This window comes from Chlamydotis macqueenii, chromosome 1 (assembly GCF_036417535.1).
Source record: "Chlamydotis macqueenii isolate bChlMac1 chromosome 1, bChlMac1.mat, whole genome shotgun sequence".
NCBI lineage: Eukaryota > Metazoa > Chordata > Aves > Otidiformes > Otididae > Chlamydotis > Chlamydotis macqueenii.
Window position 1 is genome coordinate 51,566,912 of NC_141556.1, and position 21,812 is coordinate 51,588,723.

General features: G+C 37.2%; 1 protein-coding gene across 2 annotated transcripts in view; it reads right to left on the reverse strand.

Moving 5' to 3' along the window:
• The window catches only part of ANKS1B (ankyrin repeat and sterile alpha motif domain containing 1B), a 444,690-nt gene that overhangs the window by 315,695 nt on the left and 107,183 nt on the right, over positions 1-21,812 (reverse strand). For both annotated transcript variants that reach the window (XM_086750799.1, XM_086750791.1), the window contains exon 9: positions 21,051-21,191. In XM_086750799.1, the coding sequence (XP_086606925.1) occupies positions 21,051-21,191 (141 nt within the window). The remainder of the gene's footprint in view (positions 1-21,050; positions 21,192-21,812) is intronic.

Below are 21,812 nucleotides of genomic sequence, written 5' to 3' on the forward strand. Positions count from 1 at the left end.
ATTCCATAACATAAGTAAATCTTCAAAAACTACATGATGTTGAGTTAGGCCTTTTTCCCATATTTCTGCCAAGCTTCTAAGTACCCTTGCTTCTGCCTTTTAGATACTCTTGCATTTCTTATAAGAATCAATCTGAATCATACATGCTCAAAGACTGAGACATAAGCAGTATACACAAATTTGTGTTTGTATGACCTAAGAATAAAATAATACAGGCTCACTAGTCATTTAATCTGAACTGACATTCTGAAAATAAGTTAGAATTTGGATTTAACTAAAAATTTTTCATACCATCAATCTCCTTTCCTTTAGAAATCAAGTCAGTTGAAGTTTTATTACTTCCGTGGAATGTGGACAACACATCAGTCAAACATGACTGCCAGACAATCAACAGCAAAAAAAAGATGTACTGTTACATCTCATTCATCACATTTATCAATCACAGTGATAAGTCATGTAGGTATGTTGCATCTCATCAGGCAATTATTAATTTATTTATAACTTATAAATTCTAAATTTATGAACAGTTGTCTTGACCTCCTGGAGTCTAGGCTATTCATGGCTGAAGGCCACTCATATCCTGTTATTTGAAAACTTACTAGAACTGGATTTGCTTAAGTCTCTCTTTTGATATAAGACTTCCTTGTCATCAAACACTAAGAGTCCTCACAATTTATGTAAGATATCTAATAAGAATCAAGAAGGCTAGAAGAAATAGTTATTTTAGCCCTAAGACAGTTTTTCAGAAGGTATGGGGAGCAAGAATGCACCTATGCATATTTATACTTGAAAATAAAAGTTAAGGACACTGGTTTAGAAAGAGAATGATCAGGGGGCAGATTCAATGGTTTTAAATTATATTTTCAGATAATTCAGACTTTTAAAGAAAACTTTATGGCTCTAATTATTGATTATCTGCAAACATATAAGAAAAAGAACTGGAAGATACTCTGTTTCCTTTCTTCTGAATAATAAACATTAAAGGAGAGATATTCTTATAAATGTAGAGAGGAAGAATGCAATCTATCTGCCATCTTTAAAAAATGTCTTTTTAATTTATATAGATAATGAAGAACTGCTACTAAATTCTGATATATTCCTTGAGACCCACTAGGGTGTTGTGCCTTTTCACCTGGCTTGCTGCATGCCAGAGAACAGCATGAAGAATCCAAGGGGCTCTTCTTCCATCAGAGCGGGATAAATTCTACCTAGTTGTTCTTTAGGAGAGTATCAGGATACTTCTACTAATAAAATTTTGGAGAACTGTTGATTCTAAACACTTTGTCATCCCAAAGCTGATTATCACCATGAGAGTGAGCAATGACTATTGCATTTATGCCACAGAATCATAGAATAGCTTGAGTTGGAAGAGACGTTTAAAGGCCATCTAGTCCAACCCTCCTGCAAGGAGCAGGGACAACTTCCACTAGATCAGGTTGCTCAGAGCCAACCTGACTTTGAATCTTTCCAGGACTGAGGCATCTACCACCACTCTGGGCAACCTGTTCCCATGTTTCATCGCCCTTCATCATAAAAAAAAAAATTATTCCTGATATCTAGTGCAAATATGTTTGCATCAAACATATTTCTTGATGTTTGTAAACAGACTGACATATAACATTGTTGGATTGGGACACTTCATACTGAAATATTCATGGTAAGTAACAAAAGGGTGCTAAGAGCAAGTAAGAATTCAAGAAAGAAAGAAGTCCTGAACAGTGACTGAAGATAATTAGCAGTTTTTTGACATGGAGCAAGGTGGTGGGAAGAATGCCTGAACCTGATGGGTGTAGTGTGAGTTTGTCACAACAATATACTGAACAAAACCAATTGAAAATATTTCCTGTGTCATCATAACCCAAAACCACAATTAAATGGCAAAATATTTATTTTGAAAGAAACCAAGAATATGACTATAATTTTATGGCTAGCAAGAACACTTTTATCTATTAATAATAACTTAAGTAATTTTTACAGTATTGTGTAATTAGAATAATTTTTCATGAGTCAAACTATGATAAATGTTCATTGTTATGACAGCTAGAAACACTTGAATATGTAATTTGTCATAGAACAGATAATGAGGTTCACTTCATGTTATGTTACAGAATCTGGAAAATCCCCAATAATCTCATTTAAGGATTATGACACTGGAGAATCTACTGTGGTCTGCAAAAGGAATTTATAATATATATATTTTAAAGGATATTCTCTTTTACCCTCTCACCAAACATCTGAAACAGTGGGTTTGCTGTTGTAGGAATAATACATGTAGAGAATTATCCGAAATACTTATTTCCCTCCAGCATCTGAAATAGCTTTTATGAGTAAGTTTCAGTAAGCCTTCCACAGAACTAAGAAAAATGTTCATTTTAAAAAACATCTTATATCTGTTGTGCTGTATATTTATACTGTTAGAAATGTAAAGATGATGTGTAATTTTTCAGAAATCATTAAAAAAAAAAGTTATATCTGCTTTTTCAAACATTGTGTTTGAGGAAAAATAAGCATTATTTACATAGCACCACAAATGCAGGTTTATCCGCTCCTTCTCAAATGCATATTTTCACATCTCTTGTTTAGAATCTAAAATTTCATATGAGAACTCTACAGATGTCAGTCCCTGAAAGCTAAAGGTTCCTACAAAGCTTTACAATACAAAACTCACTAACGTAGCCTAAACTATAAATGTCGGAAAATATGGGTGAATTATGAGCATAATGAATGCAGTGTTAACCTTAGCAGCAGAAACATATCACTATATTTTATGCAGAGTTTTCATAATTCTATCTGGCAGATATTCAGAATTCCAAATGAATTTAGATTGTTGTAGTCATGTTACATGCTTTTCCATGCATATAACATTCAAGCTATGAAAAAGAGCAGATGCTTCCTCTAATAAATAACTCACTGTGACAAAAAAAATATACTGCAAGTCTACATAATCTTGTTTATGCAAATGCTAGTGGTGTGTGTTGCAATGTAGCATAATACAATAACTGGTTTAATAAATGATTCTTAGTTTAGCTGAACAAAAGGCAATTAAAAACTAGAAAGTAATTTTCCAGGTTAAATATCCTCCTATTTTTTTTTCTGCTGTTTTCATGAACAATGTTAAACAAAAAAAAAAAAAACATGTCTTGTTTGAATATCAAGCTATATGAAAATGCTTATTTAAAATAAAGGCTATTATATTAAAAAGATAAAATGAGCTGAAACCTCAGCTCTATAGAAAGAATACTTTTCTGCAAGTTGCTTATGCTCTAATGCCTTGGTTTTAAACATACACACACAAAAAAAAAGCGGTTAGCTCAATACATAGGGCAAATTTTGGTACACTAAAAAAACCAAGACTAAAAAATAAAGAATATTATGCATTACTATGTATGATAATAAAACCACTACTTAATCTTTGTCAAAGTATTCAGTTATCATTTCATAGTCAGAACTTCATATATGAAGGAGAGCCCATACAAACATTTGTTTTCATACAAGACTTTCTCTAGTAAGAGATAAAATAACTCATTGGAAAGTGAGAAGTTTGGGCCAGAAGATGTTTCAGAAGGTGAATGAAAAGACTCAGAAGAGCGTCACAGTTTCAAGGGTGTCAGCTTCAAAGTCCAAAACACATAGAATAGGAGGAAGGCTCTTCTGGTATCTACTGTGATTAGAAGAAAGAAATTGCTTTCCACTTTCCCAGAGACTGACAAATACATGTGTACTTTGTCAGGCTCAGGACTTCATCTGGTAACAACCGGAAGATTTGAAGGTGGATATGAAGGGATATTCTACACAATATCAGTTTGTTACATAGTCAGACCTTTTCACTAAAAGAAAAAAAAAAAAAAAAGAAAAAAAATAAGTGAGAGTTTTCTTATCTGTAACAAAAGGATCACCAGGGTTTGAAAGAGCGGAAGATCTCCTGATTTACAGGAATCTCAACAGTATTTGACTAACAACTGGCAGATTCATTTTGAGTATCACAAAAAAAAAAAAAAGTCACCATTAAATCACTTTCCCCTAGACAAAAAACATCACTAAAATGAGACATTATGGAAGACTTTTTAAAAAGAAAGCTTTACCACTAAAGTGTGTTAATCCATTATCTATTACGAATAATCTGTGCATTTTTAGAAAATATTCTATATCAGTCCATGCATGTTGTCTTGAAGTCATGTAAACACTTTCACAAATTTGCACAAAAGAAAACAATTTCTTGATGCCATACACAATGGATTTAATAGAAGCTACAAATAAACATTTGCTATTTCAAGAAAGGGAATCTCCTGTGTTTAAAAGTTTTCCGGTTTGACACTGGAGAAATAAAAATTTAATTATGTTTAGTATAAGAGTTATTATTGCAACAGTGTAAGTCAAGACTCTTAAAAGAAATCCCTCCTACACATACTCCTACAGTAAAACAGAAAGAACATGAAAATATTTTTCCAAATACTAAAGTTATTGAAAGTCATACTATTAAAAAAAAACAAAACAAAACAATTTTGTTGTGACTCATACCTTTATCGGGTATACAACTGAAGAGAAAATGAGATCAAATGATCAAAATCAACAGAAGAAGAACATTTTGAAATTGTTATTTAAAGGTCCCAGGATGCATGCAAAGTTTGCAAAAGTTAGTACTTTCTAATTAAATAGGACTAAAAAACCTTTGTCTGCAGTAAGCATGGTATTTCAACAGTGTGAAAACTGAACCTAACAGTAAGAGACAATTAGAGGGAAAGTAAATTCATACCGTAAGCTAGAATCAGTATTTTAAAACTGTAAAATAAATTATTCTGTTGTAACAAGAAAAATATGCACAATAGTAGTAGACAAATGTTAATACAGTGTTGTCCATACCTCCCATGCTCTTAAAGAACCAAGTAATTTCCTATTTTGAACCATAGTTCAGAACCAGAGTTCTGAATGGGACCCTATGAACTTTGCTGTTTCCTGGCAAAAAAAAAAAAGTGTCAAAACCCACTAACACTCATAACATAGATATTTAGCTTTATGGATACAAAAAGTTTCATCATCCAGTGCCATCTTATCATACTGCCTACATACTCATCAATTTAATGAGGATTGACTTGGCCATCTTGAACTCAATTAACTAAGACTGAAATATAAGGACAATACATCAGCATAGTAACCTAATTCACTACTCATCACTGAAGGGAAACATTCAGCTAATAAACATGCTACTTCCTTATGGCTTTTTAAGTAAGGAATCCCACTGTTTTACGTCAAGGTTCTACTGCTTTAATTATTACTGTAATGATTTCTATGGTATGATAATCTACTTCTTTAATGCAAACACTCAGCCTAAGTTACTGCATAATGAAAACTGAGAATGTGGAGATTATATAAAATGAAATGATTAAGGATTATAAGGGAAGCAATATCATGCTTTGAATGAAATTTGAATTTAGAAAACTTTGCATAGGTTCACTGCAAGATTCCCGTTTCAGAACAGCTAACACAGAATCATATGTCGATTTGGCCAGAATTCAGGAATCTTGCCCCAGATTTGCAGTCACATTAGCTGTATGTAATACTTTTACTACAGATATTCTTTATTAATGCTGTGTGACCTTCCTTCATATGCAAACAAACTGATTTGTCAGTATTTCACATAAACAAGATGGTTAAAATTACACAAAACTCTTTCCCTACTGATTCTACTGCTCTAGGTTCCGATTCAACTAATTTCTTATATTTCAACAAATGAGTAACTCAAATTCAAAATAGCAATGTAAATGCTTAAAGTCAACATACACTCAAGTAGTTTGCAAACTCAAGATCCTTTCATAGTTTCACGTTGAGGAAACAGAGTTAGTCAGAAGGATAAATCTGCTAGTCAAAGTCTGCATGTCATGTGGAACCACCAGAAGCCAGACAACAGGAAACATTTGGCAGTGAATCTTTCTTTCTGGGTTTAAAATTGGATTCTAGGCATTTACAATCCAAAGTGTGGAGTGTCTGCACTTCTTGGGTCATACAGTCCTGATGAGAAATAATTGTCGTTAGGAGAAAGATGTTAAGATAGCTATCCTTAAGAGGCAGCTCAAAAATTGTTCATGCATTTTACAATAGAACATTATTACACTCAAAAGAAACAAGAAAAGATGCATTCAATCTGCCCACTTTGAAAGTGGGCAGAAAGGAGTGAAGGAAGGCCTTCTGCTTTTTCAGCTGTGTACCTTTTGTAAGTGCCCTGGTGTTTAATTTGCACACAAATTGAGCTCAAAAGTTAGGCATGTAATCAAACACATCCCTCTACTCCATGTCTCATGCTGGCTGGCTTCCAGTGTCTTCTTGTTCAACATAAAAGAGCAATCAGTTTAACATCTTCAGAGATGTCCACACTTTCTCATTGATACATGGAGCACAAGCACTCAGATGGGTTTCTGAATGAACTTTCTGCTGTCAATATTTATTCATCACAAAGGAAAAAAAACAACTCTATAAAACCAATCTGAATAAGGCAGAAGTTAGGCACCTCTCCACATATACATTCATTACAACAGTATCACTCTAAAAGCTTTACACGTATATAGAATTTAAGTATCTACTAAACATAAAAGCTGATTAGGGAGGAAGCTAATGGGCTGTAAGTACTCAGACAATTAGGTAGGCTAAAACACTGTCTAAGAGTTATGTACTCAATTTTGCTAAATTCAAAATTAGGTAGAATTAAACAGGACTTAACACTACCTAAAGATTTTATTTTCTCTCTTCTTTTTCACAGTATAAAATGTTGTGAATTAAAGATTAGGATGCTATAGAATTATAGCACAGCCAAAAATAATATAGTTAACTTGATACTGTCAGTTTATTAATTTATCTCAATGTCTTCAGACTTATAGCCTTTATGTTGAAGAACTCTGCAAAACACCTGGTGGACTGTTCTGGTTATACAAAGAGGCACTTATAACATGTTTTTTTAAAAAAAGCTTTCTCCCTCTTTTTCCAAAGTAACACAACTGTTCCCTATAGTATTAGTAAGATTACTGTTATTTCTATTTGTTATAGCGAGGTTTTATGGATCAGGACAGCTTATTGCTCCTGGAAAATCAACAGAGTATTTGCATTCTACAGCAATACAAATGATTAAGACAATTCTGGGTAGAAAAACACAAAGCACAACGTTCCTCATTTCCTAGCTAAATTGCCTTTCTGAGAGGTCTTAAAGTGAAGATATGTATTTGACTAGAAGTGGCATATCACATTATCTATCAATAAACAAATTCAAAATACCTTATTACGAAAACACATAGCGATGTAGTCTTACACATTTCCCTTTGATACTGCAAATATGGACTCTCCTTAACTTCCGTTTCATTTTATTTGACTTCCAATTCATTACTTCATCTCAAATATGAATTATTAATAGTGGAAAAATCATAACAATCTGTTTCAGATTTTAAGAAACTCAGCCTTAGACTGGGTTTGGATTTTTGTGAACACATAAGTGTCTCCCAATAAAGTTCTGTATGTATGGAAGCCCAAACAGGATTAAGAACATTAATGCTTATGCTTAAGTAGGCTTAAGTAATTGTTGAATCAGGGTTTATCTCATTTTCGGATTCAGTATAATCATAGAATAATAGGATGGTAAGAGTTGGAAGGGACCTTCAAAGGTCATCTAGTCCAACCCCCCTGCAAGGAGCAGGGACATCCCCAACTAGATCAGGTTGCTCAGAGCCTCATCCAGCCTGGCCTTGAACACTTCCAGGGATGGGGCTTCCACCACCTCTCTGAGAAACCTGAGTCAGTGCTCTACAACTCGCATTGTAAAAAATTTTCTCCTAATATCTAATCTAAATCTACCTCCCTCTATTTTAAAACCATTACCCCTTGTCCTATCACAACATGCCCTACTAAACAGCCTCTCCCCGTCTTTCTTGTAGGCTCCCTTGAGGTACTGGAAGACCGCTATAAGGTCTTCTCAGAGCCTCCTCTTCTCCAGGCTGAACAGCCCCAACTCTCTCAGCCTGTCCTCATAGGAAAGGTGCTCCAGCCCTCTTGTCATCTTCGTGGCCCTCCTCTGGACTCTCTCCAACAGGTCCATGTCCTTCTTTATGTTAGGGGCTCCAGAACTGGACACAGTACTCCAGGTGGGGTCTCACCAGGGCAGAGTAGAGGGGGAGAATCACCTCCCTCGACCTGCTGGCCATGCTCCTCTTGATGCAGCCCAGGATGCAGTTGGCCTTCTGGGCCGCAAGGGCGCATTGCCGGCTAATGTTGAGCTTCTCATCCACCAGCACTCCCAAGTCCTTCTCCTCAGGACTGTTCTCGATCCATTCTCTGCCCAGCCTGTGTTTGTGCCTGGGATTGCCACGACCCAGATGCAGGACCTCGCACTTGGCCTGGTTGAACTTCATGAGGTTGGCACGGGCCCACCTCTCCAGCCTGTCAAGGTCCCTCTGGATGGCATCCCTCCCTTCCAGCATATTGACTGCAGCACACAACTTGGTGTCATCAGTGAACTCGCTGAGGGTGCACTCTATCCCACTGTCCATGTCACCGACAAAGATGCTGAACAGGGCCAGGCCCAACATGGACCCCTGAGGGACACCACTCATGACCAGTCTCCACTTGGACATTGAGCCGTTAACCACCACTCTCTGAGTGCGGCCATCCAGCCAACTCCTTATCCACCAAGTGGTCCGTCCATCAAACCCATGTCTCTCTAGTTTAGAGAGAAGGATGTCGTGCGGGACAGTGTCAAAAGCTTTGCACAAGTCCAGGTAGATGATATCCGTTGCTCATCCCCTTGTCCACCGATGCTGTCACCCCGTCACAGAAGGCCACCAAATTAGTCAGGCACGATCTGCCCTTGGTGAAGCCAACCAACCACCTCCTTGCTCTCCATGTGCCTTAGTATGGTTTCCAGGAGATGGGGAGTTGTAATAAAACTGTTCAGTGAAATACAACAGTCAGCCATGATATTAAACCAAGGCACACAATTTCTTTTGTACAGCAGGAGAGGATTTACAGCTACAGACTACGAAGTTGTTCTTTTAAAATGTTCAGTTGTCAGTCAGGCCTTTTCTTCAGAAAGAAATCAGGTTCTATCAATTTTACAGACTTCTCCAGAGACATACTCTATGAAGCTGTGAATTTCTCTACTACTAAAAACCGATGTAAAAAAAAAAAAAAACAAATAAAACCCAAACCTCACAATTTCCAGTATTAGCTTGTCAGTGGTTCTCAAATATATTTGTACCACCATAAAAAAAAAAAAACAGAATAAAAGTCTATAGGCTCAAAAACTCCCAAAATGTCAAATGCCTTTAAACAGCCCTTCACAGAACTGCAATCTTACCACAGCATGACTTAATGGCTAATCCCTGTAGGAAATCCATGTCATAATTGCACGTCCCAGATATCACCACCCAGCTGATCTCTTAACTTGATACCTCAAATACCAGTCTTTTTTTGTTCATGAACTCTTTTGCTCCTCTTACTATTGCAGAAGCAACATGATGGGTTTTTTTCCCCACAAAATGTAATATTGAACAGTAAATCCAATTTGGTCAAACTAGCCAGGAACTTAGAATCATAGAATAGTTCGGGTTGGAAAGGACCTTCAAAGGTCATCTAATCCAACTCCCCTGCATGAAGCAGGGACACCTTCAATTAGATCAGGTAGTTCAGAGCCCCATGCAACCTGGCTTTGAATGTCTCCAGAGATGAGGAATCAACCAGCTCTCTGGCAACCTGTTCCAGTGTTCCACTACCATCGTTGTAAATTTTTTTTTTCCTTATGTCTAGTCTGAATCTACCTTCCTCTATTTTAAAATCATTGCCCCTCGTCCTATCACAACAGGCCCTACTAAAGAGTTTCTCTACATCTTTCTTCTAAGCCCTCTTTAGGTACTGAAAGACTGCTATAAGGTCTCCTCAGAGCCTTCTCTTTCCCAGGCTGAACAGCCCCAACTCTCTCAGCCTGTCCTCATAGGAAAGGTGCTCCAGCCCTCTGGTCATCTTCATGGCCCACCTCTGGACTCCCTCCAACAGGTCCATATGTTGGAGGGCTCCTGAGCTGGACACAATACTGCAGGTGGGGTCTCACGAGGGCAGAATAGAGCAGCACGATCACCTCCCTTGACCTGCTGGCCACACTTTGGATGCAGCCCATCATGGGGTTGGCTTTCTGGGTTGCAAGGGTACATTGCCGGCTCATGGTGACCTCCTTGTCCACCAGCACCCCCAAGTCCAGCTCCTCAGGGATGCTCTCAATTGTCGTAGTTCAGCCCCAACGGGGACCAGACTACGCAGTCTCTCTCTCACTCCCCCCCCACTCTCCGAGAGAATAGGAGGAGATTTGACAAACAAAAGAAAACCAGGAAAAAAAAAAAAACCAAACACACGGGTTGAGATTGAACAAAAAGTAAATTTAACAGTAATGACAGAAGAAAACAATAGAGTGATGGAACACAAATACAGTATAATAGCTCACAACAGATCTCCACATCCAGTCTCTTCCAACTAGGAGGGCCTCCCTTCAGCACCCTCCTCACTTATATACTGAGCATGATGTCAGATGGGATGGAATAGCCCTTTGGCTAATTTGGGTAAATTAACCCCAGCTGTTAGCTAATTAGTTAACTATCCCAGCCATAGGGGCTACCAGCTTCAGTTCTCCACCCAGCTCAGGTAAATATTAACTCTATCCTGGCCAGAACCAGGACATCAATCCATTCTCTGCTCAACCTGTACTTGTGCCTGGGATTGCCCCAATCTATGTGCAGGACCCTGCACTTGGTTTGGTTGAACCTCGTGAGGTTTGCACAGGCCCACCTCTCCAGCCTGTCAAGGTCCCTCTGGATGGCATCCCTCCCTTCCAGCATATTGACTGCACCACACAGCTTGGTGTCATTGGCGAACTCGCTGAGGGTGCACTCTATCCCACTGTCCATGTCACCGACAAAGATATTAAACAGGGTTGAGCCCAATATCAATCCCTGAAGAACTCCACTCATCACCGGTCTCCACTTGGACACTGAGCCGCTGACTACCACTCTCTGAGTGCGGCCATCCAGCCAACTCCTTATCCACTAAGTGGTCCATCCATCAAAGCCATGTCTCTCCAGTCTAGAGAGATGGATGTCATGTGGGACAGTGTCAAATGCCTTGCACAAGTCCAGGTAGATGACATCACTTGCTCGTCCCTTGTCCACCGATGCTGTCACCCTGTCATAGAAGGCCACCAAATTAGTCAGGCACGATCTGCCCTTGGTGAAGCCATGTTGGCTGTCACCAGCCACCTCCTTGCTCTCCATGTGCCTTAGCATGGTTTCCAGGAGAATCTGCTCCATGACCTTGCCAGGCACAGAGGTGAGGCTGACTGGCCTGTAGTTCCCTGGGTCTTCTTTGTTCCCATTTTTTAAAATGGGGATTATGTTACCCCTCTTCCAGTCATTGGGGACCTCACCAGACTGCCACGACTTCTCAAATACGATGTCCAGTGTCTTGGCAACTTCCTCTGCCAGTTCCTGTGGATGCATCTCATCGGGTCCCATGGACTTGTGCACCTTCAGGTTCCTTAGATGGTCCTGAATCTGCTCTTCTGCTACAGTGGGCAGTTCTTCATTCTCAGGTGGACCTCATCAGCCCCCAGTAGAGCAGGCTTCTCAAAGTGAGTCCCATGGTCTCAGTAGACAAACCCCTGGCTGTGGCACCATTCCTGTAGCCATTTTTTGATTTGCCAGATTTGACTGGCTCTTTCAGGCCCCTTTCCCTTTGACCAGAAGGATAGCTGAACAGACTACCTGCATCCCAGAGTCCTTAACCATTGCTCTGTAATCCTTCTTGATACTCTTCAGGCTGCTCCTGGCTGTGTCACCAGTGCCCACGTGAAACAGCAGCAGCAGATAAAAGTCTACATCAGGTTTAAATTTAAATATAAACTTCAACATAGGAAAAAAACTTCTACATAAGTTTTCAAGTTTCAACATACTGCTTTAATATTTCTGTTACGAAGTAGCTGAAGTTCAAACACGAAATTTTAAATAAAAAGTTGAAGTTCCTTCATGTACAAAACTATTTGTTATACATTACTGCTATCCATTCGCTGTGCAATTCAAGTTGATTTTTTTTTTTCCATTTTCCCATAATTTGTCAGGCAGTACTGAAAGCAAAAACAATCCCTGAAAGTGTGTCTTCTGGTTAGCACTAAATTGCAAACCACAAAATAAGAAAATGTAACATACTACTAAAGATCTTCCCAGTTGATCACTGTGCCATATTTCATATTGGAATGTGACAGTGTTCAAGTCAACATTAATTTCTACATGAACCTGAATATCTTTAATAGTAATCAAAGGCCATCTTAAAAAATCAGCATGATCATCAATACTTCAGATGATTTCTGACATATCTCAACAATTCCAGTATTGTTTGACACCTCTCTTCTTTCTCTATCTCATCCTATTTAATTTTGCTGTTTCATTATCACACCAAGAGACAATACAGACCAGTGGTTCCCAGATTTACACAGTGCTGGTCAGGGATAGTAATACTTTCACAAACAGTAATTTACAAACTGAAGAAAATTGAGTCAGTCTAAATTTTTAAAGAAATTAGCTCATCTGAGGTCACATATCTAGACTTTTACAGATAATTACAAAATGTAGATGTTTATACACAATTATATTAAAGAGATCTCTGGAAATAATCTTCTCCAAACCTCCAGTCAATGTAGAGCTACCTTAACCATTAGGTTGCTCTGGGCATTGTCCAGTCAATTTTTAAAACACCCAAGGATGAATATACAACATCTCCGGTTACACTGCATACCTGTGTAGTGGTGTCTAGATTGTACAAGTAGTACAGTAAAAATGTATTTGCCACATCCGAAGTCAGCAACTGGAAATTTACATTGCAAATTAAGAAGCTATATACTACATGCAAGAACAAAACATGCCGCTTCATTCCTTAAAATACAATCAGAAAATGTAGCATAGCACTAAAATAAGCCACATTTTTATCAATAGACTTATTTCCCATCACTGTTCAGCAGGGTATAATCATCACCTGCTGATTCTTTCTAGGCAGAATACATATTGCACTTTTCAGTAGCTGCTTCAGTGTGTGGGTGGCATGTTCCTGAAATTACCAATAAAACTTCAGCTTACTGCAGAAGAGATAATACTTCAAATCAAGAGTTTAACAGAAATATTTTTATGGCTAATACAGTTCTTCATGTCAACCCAATTTAAGTAAACTCATCATTTAATCTACTAAATTAAGAGAAGAAAAATTATTGAATTTTAGAAACAGCAGGAAAATATTATAGATAATATAACAATCTTACTCTGCCTTATTCATATTGCAAGTATACTGTAAGCCAAAGTTTTCCTAGCTAATGTCGGTCTTCCCTGGAAAATAATTCTGTCTCTACCATGTCTGTATTATCACCTATCAAATTAGTATATCACCAAACAAGATAACAGGTTTCCTCCCCTGTAACATATAAATTAGACAATACCACAAGGCTTTCTATTTCTGATTTTTATGAACTTCCAACAACAAGTAATATTAGCCAAATCAGTTTCTTTACCAGTCTAATTTGATATACACTTCCACTGAATGCACCGAGAGGTAAAGTTGTTAGTGCAGTGAAGGATGACACCATTTTTTTGGTCCAAGTTGTTAAAATACTTTAGCCAATACTATTTAATTAAAAAAAAAATGTTCTCTGTTTTTCTTAAAGAGTAAAGAAGAAATACTTCGTCTTTTATACTCTCTCCTCTGCACCTCAGCAATTCCAAAAGTTACTAGAACACTCACACTGAGCTTAAAATCTAAGAAATTTTTTAGAAGCAATTGAAAATAGAAGGAGCTCAAACTGGAAGGATATGTTAAAATGAAAACAAATAATGCCCAATAAATTTCCCAATATTAAAATTCTCCAGAAAGAGACAACATAAAGTCATGCTGTCTCTCTCCAAAGAGTATCAGTAGAGAGATTTTTTTAGGAATAGACTTGATCTCCATGTGAAAACTGAGTTAGCTCCTTACATAATTTCCTCATTTATCTCTCATGTATCCAGAACTGTCTTTGCAATTGTAAACACAAATGCAACATAAAAATTTTCGTTGTCAGGCTTTCTGTAGAATAACCTTAACCCACTTCTACAATACAAACACAATACAAAATTCCTTCCTATTAAAAATTACTTTGTAAAATTATATGAAAAGAAGTACAGACATGATGATCTTCTGGAAGCCAGACATTAAATACATAACCCTATTAACCGATGCATCAAACTCCAAACTCTAAATATTCCTATCACAGTCTATATTGATACAGAAGTAGTAGTATATACAATTTACCTCCTAAAAAACGTAGTCCAGGGTCCAATTTCTGTTCCCTCCCTCTCAACAAGATATTTTTGAGGAAATTTCTCTTCCACAGAAGAACCTGTGACAAAGTTGCTAGAGTTCCTACCTGTAGGAATCCTGGAGTTGTATAAGCAGAATATAGAACAGTCTTAAAAGTAAATGTGAAGGTCTCTCAGAAGTTAATTGTTTCTCAAAAGATGAAAATCTGACATTAAGCTAGAAATGCAGTGCTTCTTTAAATATTTAAGTAAACTTCCCATATCTGTCTATATTTTTGTAAATAGCCATGCTTCCTGGTAACATGAAGATTTATACTCAAGGCTTTTAAACTGAAATTCAGTATTTCCATAGCAACTGCACTGTTCTCTGTATAGATATTACTTTTATTTTTGTAATAGTTTGACAAATGTGGTGTTCCTGGTGTTCCATCATGTCAAACAGAGGGAATAACTGTCAGGATTTTTAAGTTATGCATACAACACTTAATTCAGGAGAGTGCAGTCAAGCTGATCCAGCAGCTTCCTAAATGGGACATAGCTAAATCTACCTTATCTCACAATTACTTTATATCACAATTAGGAAAATATGCTGGCATAGTCATCAAGATTAAGGTGTGCAAACTGATTGCTTTAAGCTGGTAATATTGCTATGATCACACATGACTGCACTACCCATCACTCCGACATTGCAGACAGTCCTGTATCTATCTCTGTACATCAGGCCCTATTTGCCTCTTAGCAGAGAAATAGTCAAAGCACACTACCTATGAAAAAGAAAATGGAATGAAAACTGCAGAGTTTCATACATATAGAGTTTGCTGCTTTATTCCAAAGAAAATGTGAGTATGTATGTATGTGTGTATCGATAAACTTTGTGAAATAAATATATTAGGAGCTGAACAGTAAATTAACCTAATTTTGCATAACAGAAGATTAAGACCAAGAAACAATTCTATTACTGGCACATAAGAGTGCTCTACACTTACAATGTTCCTTACTCTTTCCTTGTCTTGCGCCCCTTAACCGATCGATAAAGCAAATAAATGCCTTTGCTAAACTCATCTTTGTTCAAATGGCTTCCTACCACTTTACCAAAATGTATGTTTGGACAAACTAGGAGAGAGAAGAGCTATCTTTCGTGCAATCTTCTAAGTTTCTGCTGTAAGTAGACTTTATGGGGGAAAAAGCTGTAGTATTCCAGTATCTTTACCTCCAGATCTGAGCTACTCAATGTCTACTTCACATTTAAATATAATGAGATTGCAGAATTTAAGGTTCTGTCTTCCACATAAGGCAGGAGTGACAGCCAGGAGTAGACTAACAGGTACAGCCAACACTCTGCATAGCCCAGGCCCTGCTGTCACCCGTGTTGTTCCTACTTTGGTACCACATAGCTAGACCATTACAAGACACGCAAACACAGGTTTTACAAATCCTATCTGCTTCTGTAGCATGCAGCATTGGGAATCTTCAGGAAAGGATCCTGTGGTGGAACAGTCTGTCTATACAAACGTCAACCAAGGCACGCAGTTATAAAAGCAGATGAAATGTGTTCACACACATGTATGGATAACTTGTGTATGAAGTGCATGCAAAGCAATCTAATACATCAGTAAGTGTTCCTTCTTGGTCTTCATCTTCTGTTCTGCAATAGCATATCAAATAACTACTACATTTCAATTCAGCTTCCAGTTTACGTATTTTACCGCTTGTCTGTCACAGTTCTGAGTACAGCAGTAGTTCTTACCATCCCTGAACAGCCTCACCTGGGGCCTCTACTCACACTCATGCCCACAGGCACGGGAGGTCCTCTTCAACTCAGCCCTGGGTCCTCAGCTCCTGCCTGAGACAAGCTGCAGAAGCACTCATTTCTAACTCAGCCACATCTGTGCCCACACTGGCATATCTGGGCAAATGACCCCAGTGATCTGGACTCTGACTTGCAGACTGACTTCCTAGCTTCACTTCAGACTTGCCTCATCACCACAGACATCCTGGTGATCTGCTTTTGGTTCCTGATTAACCTCACCAGGCCTGATACCAACCTTTGGGCTGACCTTCTGGCTTGACATTGGACCTACCTCAGCATTACGAACTTGCCTGATGCCCTGTGCTCAGGGCTGTCCCTCTGCTATCCCCCAGCCAGTCCTGCACCCTCACAGGGCTGGTGGGACAAGCCCCAGCTGGTGAGGACTTGCCCTGCCACCCCAGGGCACCCCAAGTTGAAACGTGATCAGATGAAAAAGCAGCATCCAAAAATGCCCATAACTCTAAATCTTCAGTTTATGGCTCTCCACATAAACTGTCATAAGCATATACAAACAGGGACCAGAATTAAAATTCCTTTTAGCAAAAATATAAACAGGTGAATCCTTACTTAACATAGATTCGCTGTTCTTGCATTTCTGAGGACAGAAACTTAACTCCATTCACTGACTAACCAAAGGCAAAGTGGAATAGCAAAGTGCCTGAACCAAAACAAGAGAATAATGACAGACAGACTGGCATGGAGAAGACATGCATTGGAAAGGAGTGGACTAGGATGAGAAGTTTGTTGAAACTCAGACTGTGAACAAAAATCAGTTGAAATTTGTATTTCAGAGGAGTCAGTCTCCCACTACAACCATGGGAGCAATACAGGTTGAAAAACAGGACCTGTGGCACATGTACTCAGTAACTGAAGGTCTGACTGCTAGCAAGGCTGTAGCTGTGTATCTGCAGTTATATTGTGGCTACCACTACAATTTACAAACTGCAGACAACGTGGTGGTAGAGTGTTGCAATCGGACTCTGTGGCTAGCAGTCTCAGTAGGTCTGTAGTTAAGGTCAGTCTCTGTGCTGAAGCCCCTGTTCCTACATCTTCACTATCTGTGCTGTGACTCCTTCAAGAATAGCATTTTAAAAAGCTGTAATCTCAACCCAGCTATCTCCAGAACTCTGTCCTGGCAGGCTGTGTTTCTTTGGAAATCCTCATAACTGTAACTACCCATATACATACAAAGCTGATTATGCTATTTCTACCTCTAAACTAGCTGAATTATCAGTCTCTTGACTGATTCCTCATTTAAAATGGTCAATAATAATGACACTACAATGCTTTCAGCTTTATCATTAGCAGGCATTGCTCAAAAATATTTTTTAAGGATCATACCTCAGTTTTCTTTCCAGTACTTACCTACAGCAGAGAGATAGATCTCCAACTAAATGTTATACATTGTCACATAATTTCTATTTTTGTGGCTACTCTGAGACAAAACTATATATGAAATATCATAGTCTTTTATTCCAGCTCTTGGACAGGAAGAATGTTCATCAGTATCATATTTTTATGATGGCCAGAAATGCAACCATTAAAGCATTAAAAATCTTGGTAGATACTGCAGGAAGATTTTACAAGAACTGGAGATACATGGAAGAGGGTCTAGTACTATCATACGATTTATAAAAGCTTTGTCTCAGTTTAACAGACATTGCAGAGTAAACTTTCCAGTGAAGCCTGCAATGCTAGAATTTGAGACTGCTGTAGGAGCAGTTTTGGGGTTTTAAATCTTTGAAAGTTTTCAGAACTGTGCTGATATTTAAGATTATTAGAAATTCTGGAATCTGTACAAGACAGTTATTCAGTTATACAGGTGGGAAAAAAAAGGTCTTACTTTTGTACTGATTGACAGTAAGAAAATACAGAATCTGAAATTTCCCAAGAAAGATTTTTTTTCAGATATAAAAATACACATTTATGGAAGTCAACATTTTTCACAAAAATGTGCATCAGTTTTACCAAGTATGGAATTTCTGCCCAAAAAGAAAGACCAATTTCAGAAGAAAAAAAAAAAGCAATGGCCCCACATTAACCATAAATCGTAACCTACAAATGGAAATCACTCTGCTAAAATAAGCAGCAGCATTTAAATTTCAGTCTCCCAAAATCAAGCTGGGTATTTGGGAGTGGATGAAGACTGCTATTAGCTCCATTCTGATGTAGAACTGTGCATTTTCTAAAACCCTGAAATTTTTACAAGACAGATTTTTCCATCAAGCTCTTCCAGGATTTCACCAATTGTGAGACTGCAAAAGAGAATTGCTTATTCTGAGAACCTCTGTATTACTGCTAAGTTGGGTTTTAAATGACATCTGGAGACCAATTTACACAGACACTTCTCTACAACAGCCCTTTCTATAATGAGACTTCCCAGCACAGTACAGACAGAAATGGCATACTACATGTCAGAAGTACCTCCAGCCAAGCCTTTTTCCATAGCTGCAATAAAGAAAGTAAGTTTGTGAAGGAGATAACTCCTCTTTTCTTAGGCATATTAAAAATTGTTAGCTCATTAGGTCACAAATGGACGCTGTCATAATCCCACCTAAAATTCACTTTCATTTTACCATTGTACCTCTAACAATGTATATAAATCAAGAATCATTTTTTAATGTTTGTTCTCCTTTGATGTGTAAACACTCTATATTTAAATAACTGTAAAATATATTTTTAACTATAAAAGAAGGGCAGAAATGAATTTGTGCTCAAGTGTAATTCATAGACCCTTTTCCCTATTTTGGAATCTTTAGTAGGGTATGGATTTTAAGACATGTCAAGTACTCTTATCACTTTGTTTCTTCATGATGAAGTCTCTACTTTCTGATGTGTTAGTGGGTTGACATGAGTCAGAAATACATTTTTGTACTTTTACCTAAAACATGCTGTCACAGATTATACCTGTAATAATTTGTTAGACTAATTGAAGATATTGGTCTTAATCTAAAAATTCAAATAAATCATTTGTGTTCTCGATCCTTTAGAACAAGATGTTCTCTGCCTCATTCTGAAGTAAATGTGAAAGATCCAACAGATTAGCTAACAGCTTGAAAGACTGCATACAGTGATGGTAACACTTCATACACTGAATTCACTGGTTTATAATTTGGAAATGTTTCACTATTTTACTTCTTTCCTTTCTTCCATAAAAACAACTAAAAACCAAAACTATCTCCGTCTTCAGTTTTTATGGAGGGAAACAATCTAGAAAGGTGATTTGTCATTTCATGAATACAGAATAAATATACTCTTTTTTTTCGTACCCACAATTAAAAATCTTATTAGTTCTCAGAGCAAGAAAGACGAGCTATTGTAAGGTTGAGTTTAAAATTTAAGTAGAATGAATAAAACTAATTCAGCTGCCACTACCTTAAAACTTACACCGTTCTTGAAATGAATCTCTCTTTATAAAAGGAAACATATACCAACCAAAGCTAACTTTACTCTATTTTTCAAATGCATTCCTCAATTTTATAACACACTTTACATATAACTTATATTAAAAAGAAACAAGAAAAACAAAAATGTTTTTAAAATTAGGAAATAACTTCAAAATGGCATATATGTTAATCATAGGAAAGTTTAACAATAATTAAATCATAAGTGATACATATTTAAATACAAAAAGATCCATTTAAGAAATATTTTTAAAGAAATTCTTAAAAATAAGGAATTAGTAACTATGGCACTCCTATTGTAAATCAGGATCATTCCGACAGCTCTGCACCTTGCCAAATGCCTAGAATGATAGATAGTACGAAGCAGAAAACAGCTACTGAAAGGAGAAAGGAACAGAAAAGCTCCTTACAAAAAGACAGGGCACTGCTCATTGTTATTCAAGCACATTAGCTGCCATATCCTGCTTCCATTGACTGCAGTGGAAGCTGGAGCATTGACTTCGAACAGGTGCAAGTCCCATGAGACTAAAGGGAATAAAACCTACAAGCAGAGCATGAAAGCAACAGTGTATAAAGTGTGGTGAGACAGGATACGTAATTCCAATCTGGTACACAAGAATCTGACAAAGCTATTTAAATACATTGCCAACTAAGGATGCAACTGAAAAAACCAGACATTTTAAACAGAAATTTGGCAGGCCTCCATTCAATGATACAAGAAGAGTGCAGGAAAAACGTTACAGAAATGAGACTGCTTAACAACTACAGTGGGGGGAGAAAACAAGGGAGATCCAGAAGCAGCAATAAGCATCATCCTGTTCTGTAGCAATACAATATCACTTGTTCAGGACGCAGCTGTTGGCATGCCTTGGTGGATACTGCAGACCAGTCTGCTCTGAGAATTGTTGGGACTCAGACCCAAGTATATTGCCCATTTTTATTTATTCTCCTCTGTATTATCATAAGCATTTGAAAGTGTTTGGGGACTTCTTTTTTAACTTACATAATCTTCAAAGAGAAGTCTTAGGCTATATTCTTACATCAGCTGAGTTATGTATGATGTCCTCAACTAATTCTATTTAGAAAGTAGCTCAGATGTCATTATATTAATTAGAAGTTGGTCAAAAATAGAGTACTTATCCCAAAGGAAACTATGTTTCTTCAAAATGTATTTCCCAGACTGAATCAGAAGAGAAAGCTATGCAACAAAATAACCTACATGGGGGTAACAAAATACCTAAAATGGGTAAAAAAACATAAAACAGTTTCAATTTTAAATTCATCTGAATGTGTATTACAGCAGGAAGACTGAACCTTGACATTTAATTTTAAAACTGGATTTTGAAGTTAAAATGAAGACAGAAGGTAACAATTTTGAAGGGAATAAAGCAAGACTAGAAATTACTGTTACAGGTAGGACAGAGAAGAGATTAAGCAGCTCTTCTATATTTAATGTTTTATAATGAAAAGGTAAATATATACCTGTGCAAGCATGGGAAATCCGAGGTTCCTGCATCCATTACAAGGTGTCAATGCCTCCCATAAACCTGAAGGACCACAAGTATTTTCACCTGCATCATCATCTTCTTCCTCTCTCGGTGATAAACATGTTGAAGAAGGCCTCTGTGCATAAGGAAACAGTACTTTCAAATTAAACACAGTGATCTACTGTGAAGAAACATTTTACTTAATGAAAAGAACTTAAAAGATTCTTACATATAAATTCTAAAAGATAAACTGAGATTTTAGTACACAGGAACTACTCAACTGTCAATCTGCTGTACAAAAATCACACTTTCTAAGGAAGGTGCATATTGACCTATCTGCAATTATTCCTTATATATGAGTGAATATAATATCATACATTAAAAACATGTATTTATTTTCTTCCTTATTAAGTAATTGGCAAATTCAAATTCTTTTTACTTTAAAATTTGCTTTAACAGCATTAAGTTTAGGAAGTCCCACAGAGAATAAAAACTAATGTTTATATTAAAAAAAAAAAAAAGAATACTACCCCCAAGAAAGAAATAATATAAGCTAAGGGGATCTTGCTCTAATAGTCATCTGCTGTGCTCAGAAAATAAAAGTACAGCTGTATTACATTTGCCTGGATCAGTCCAGGTTTTTGCAGGAAAAAAAGAAAAAAAAAAAAAAAAAAAAAAGATAAATTCAGCCAAAATATGAGGCTTTAATTTTTATTTTATATTTACCAATAAAAAAAATGTTTTAGCTTATTTTGTA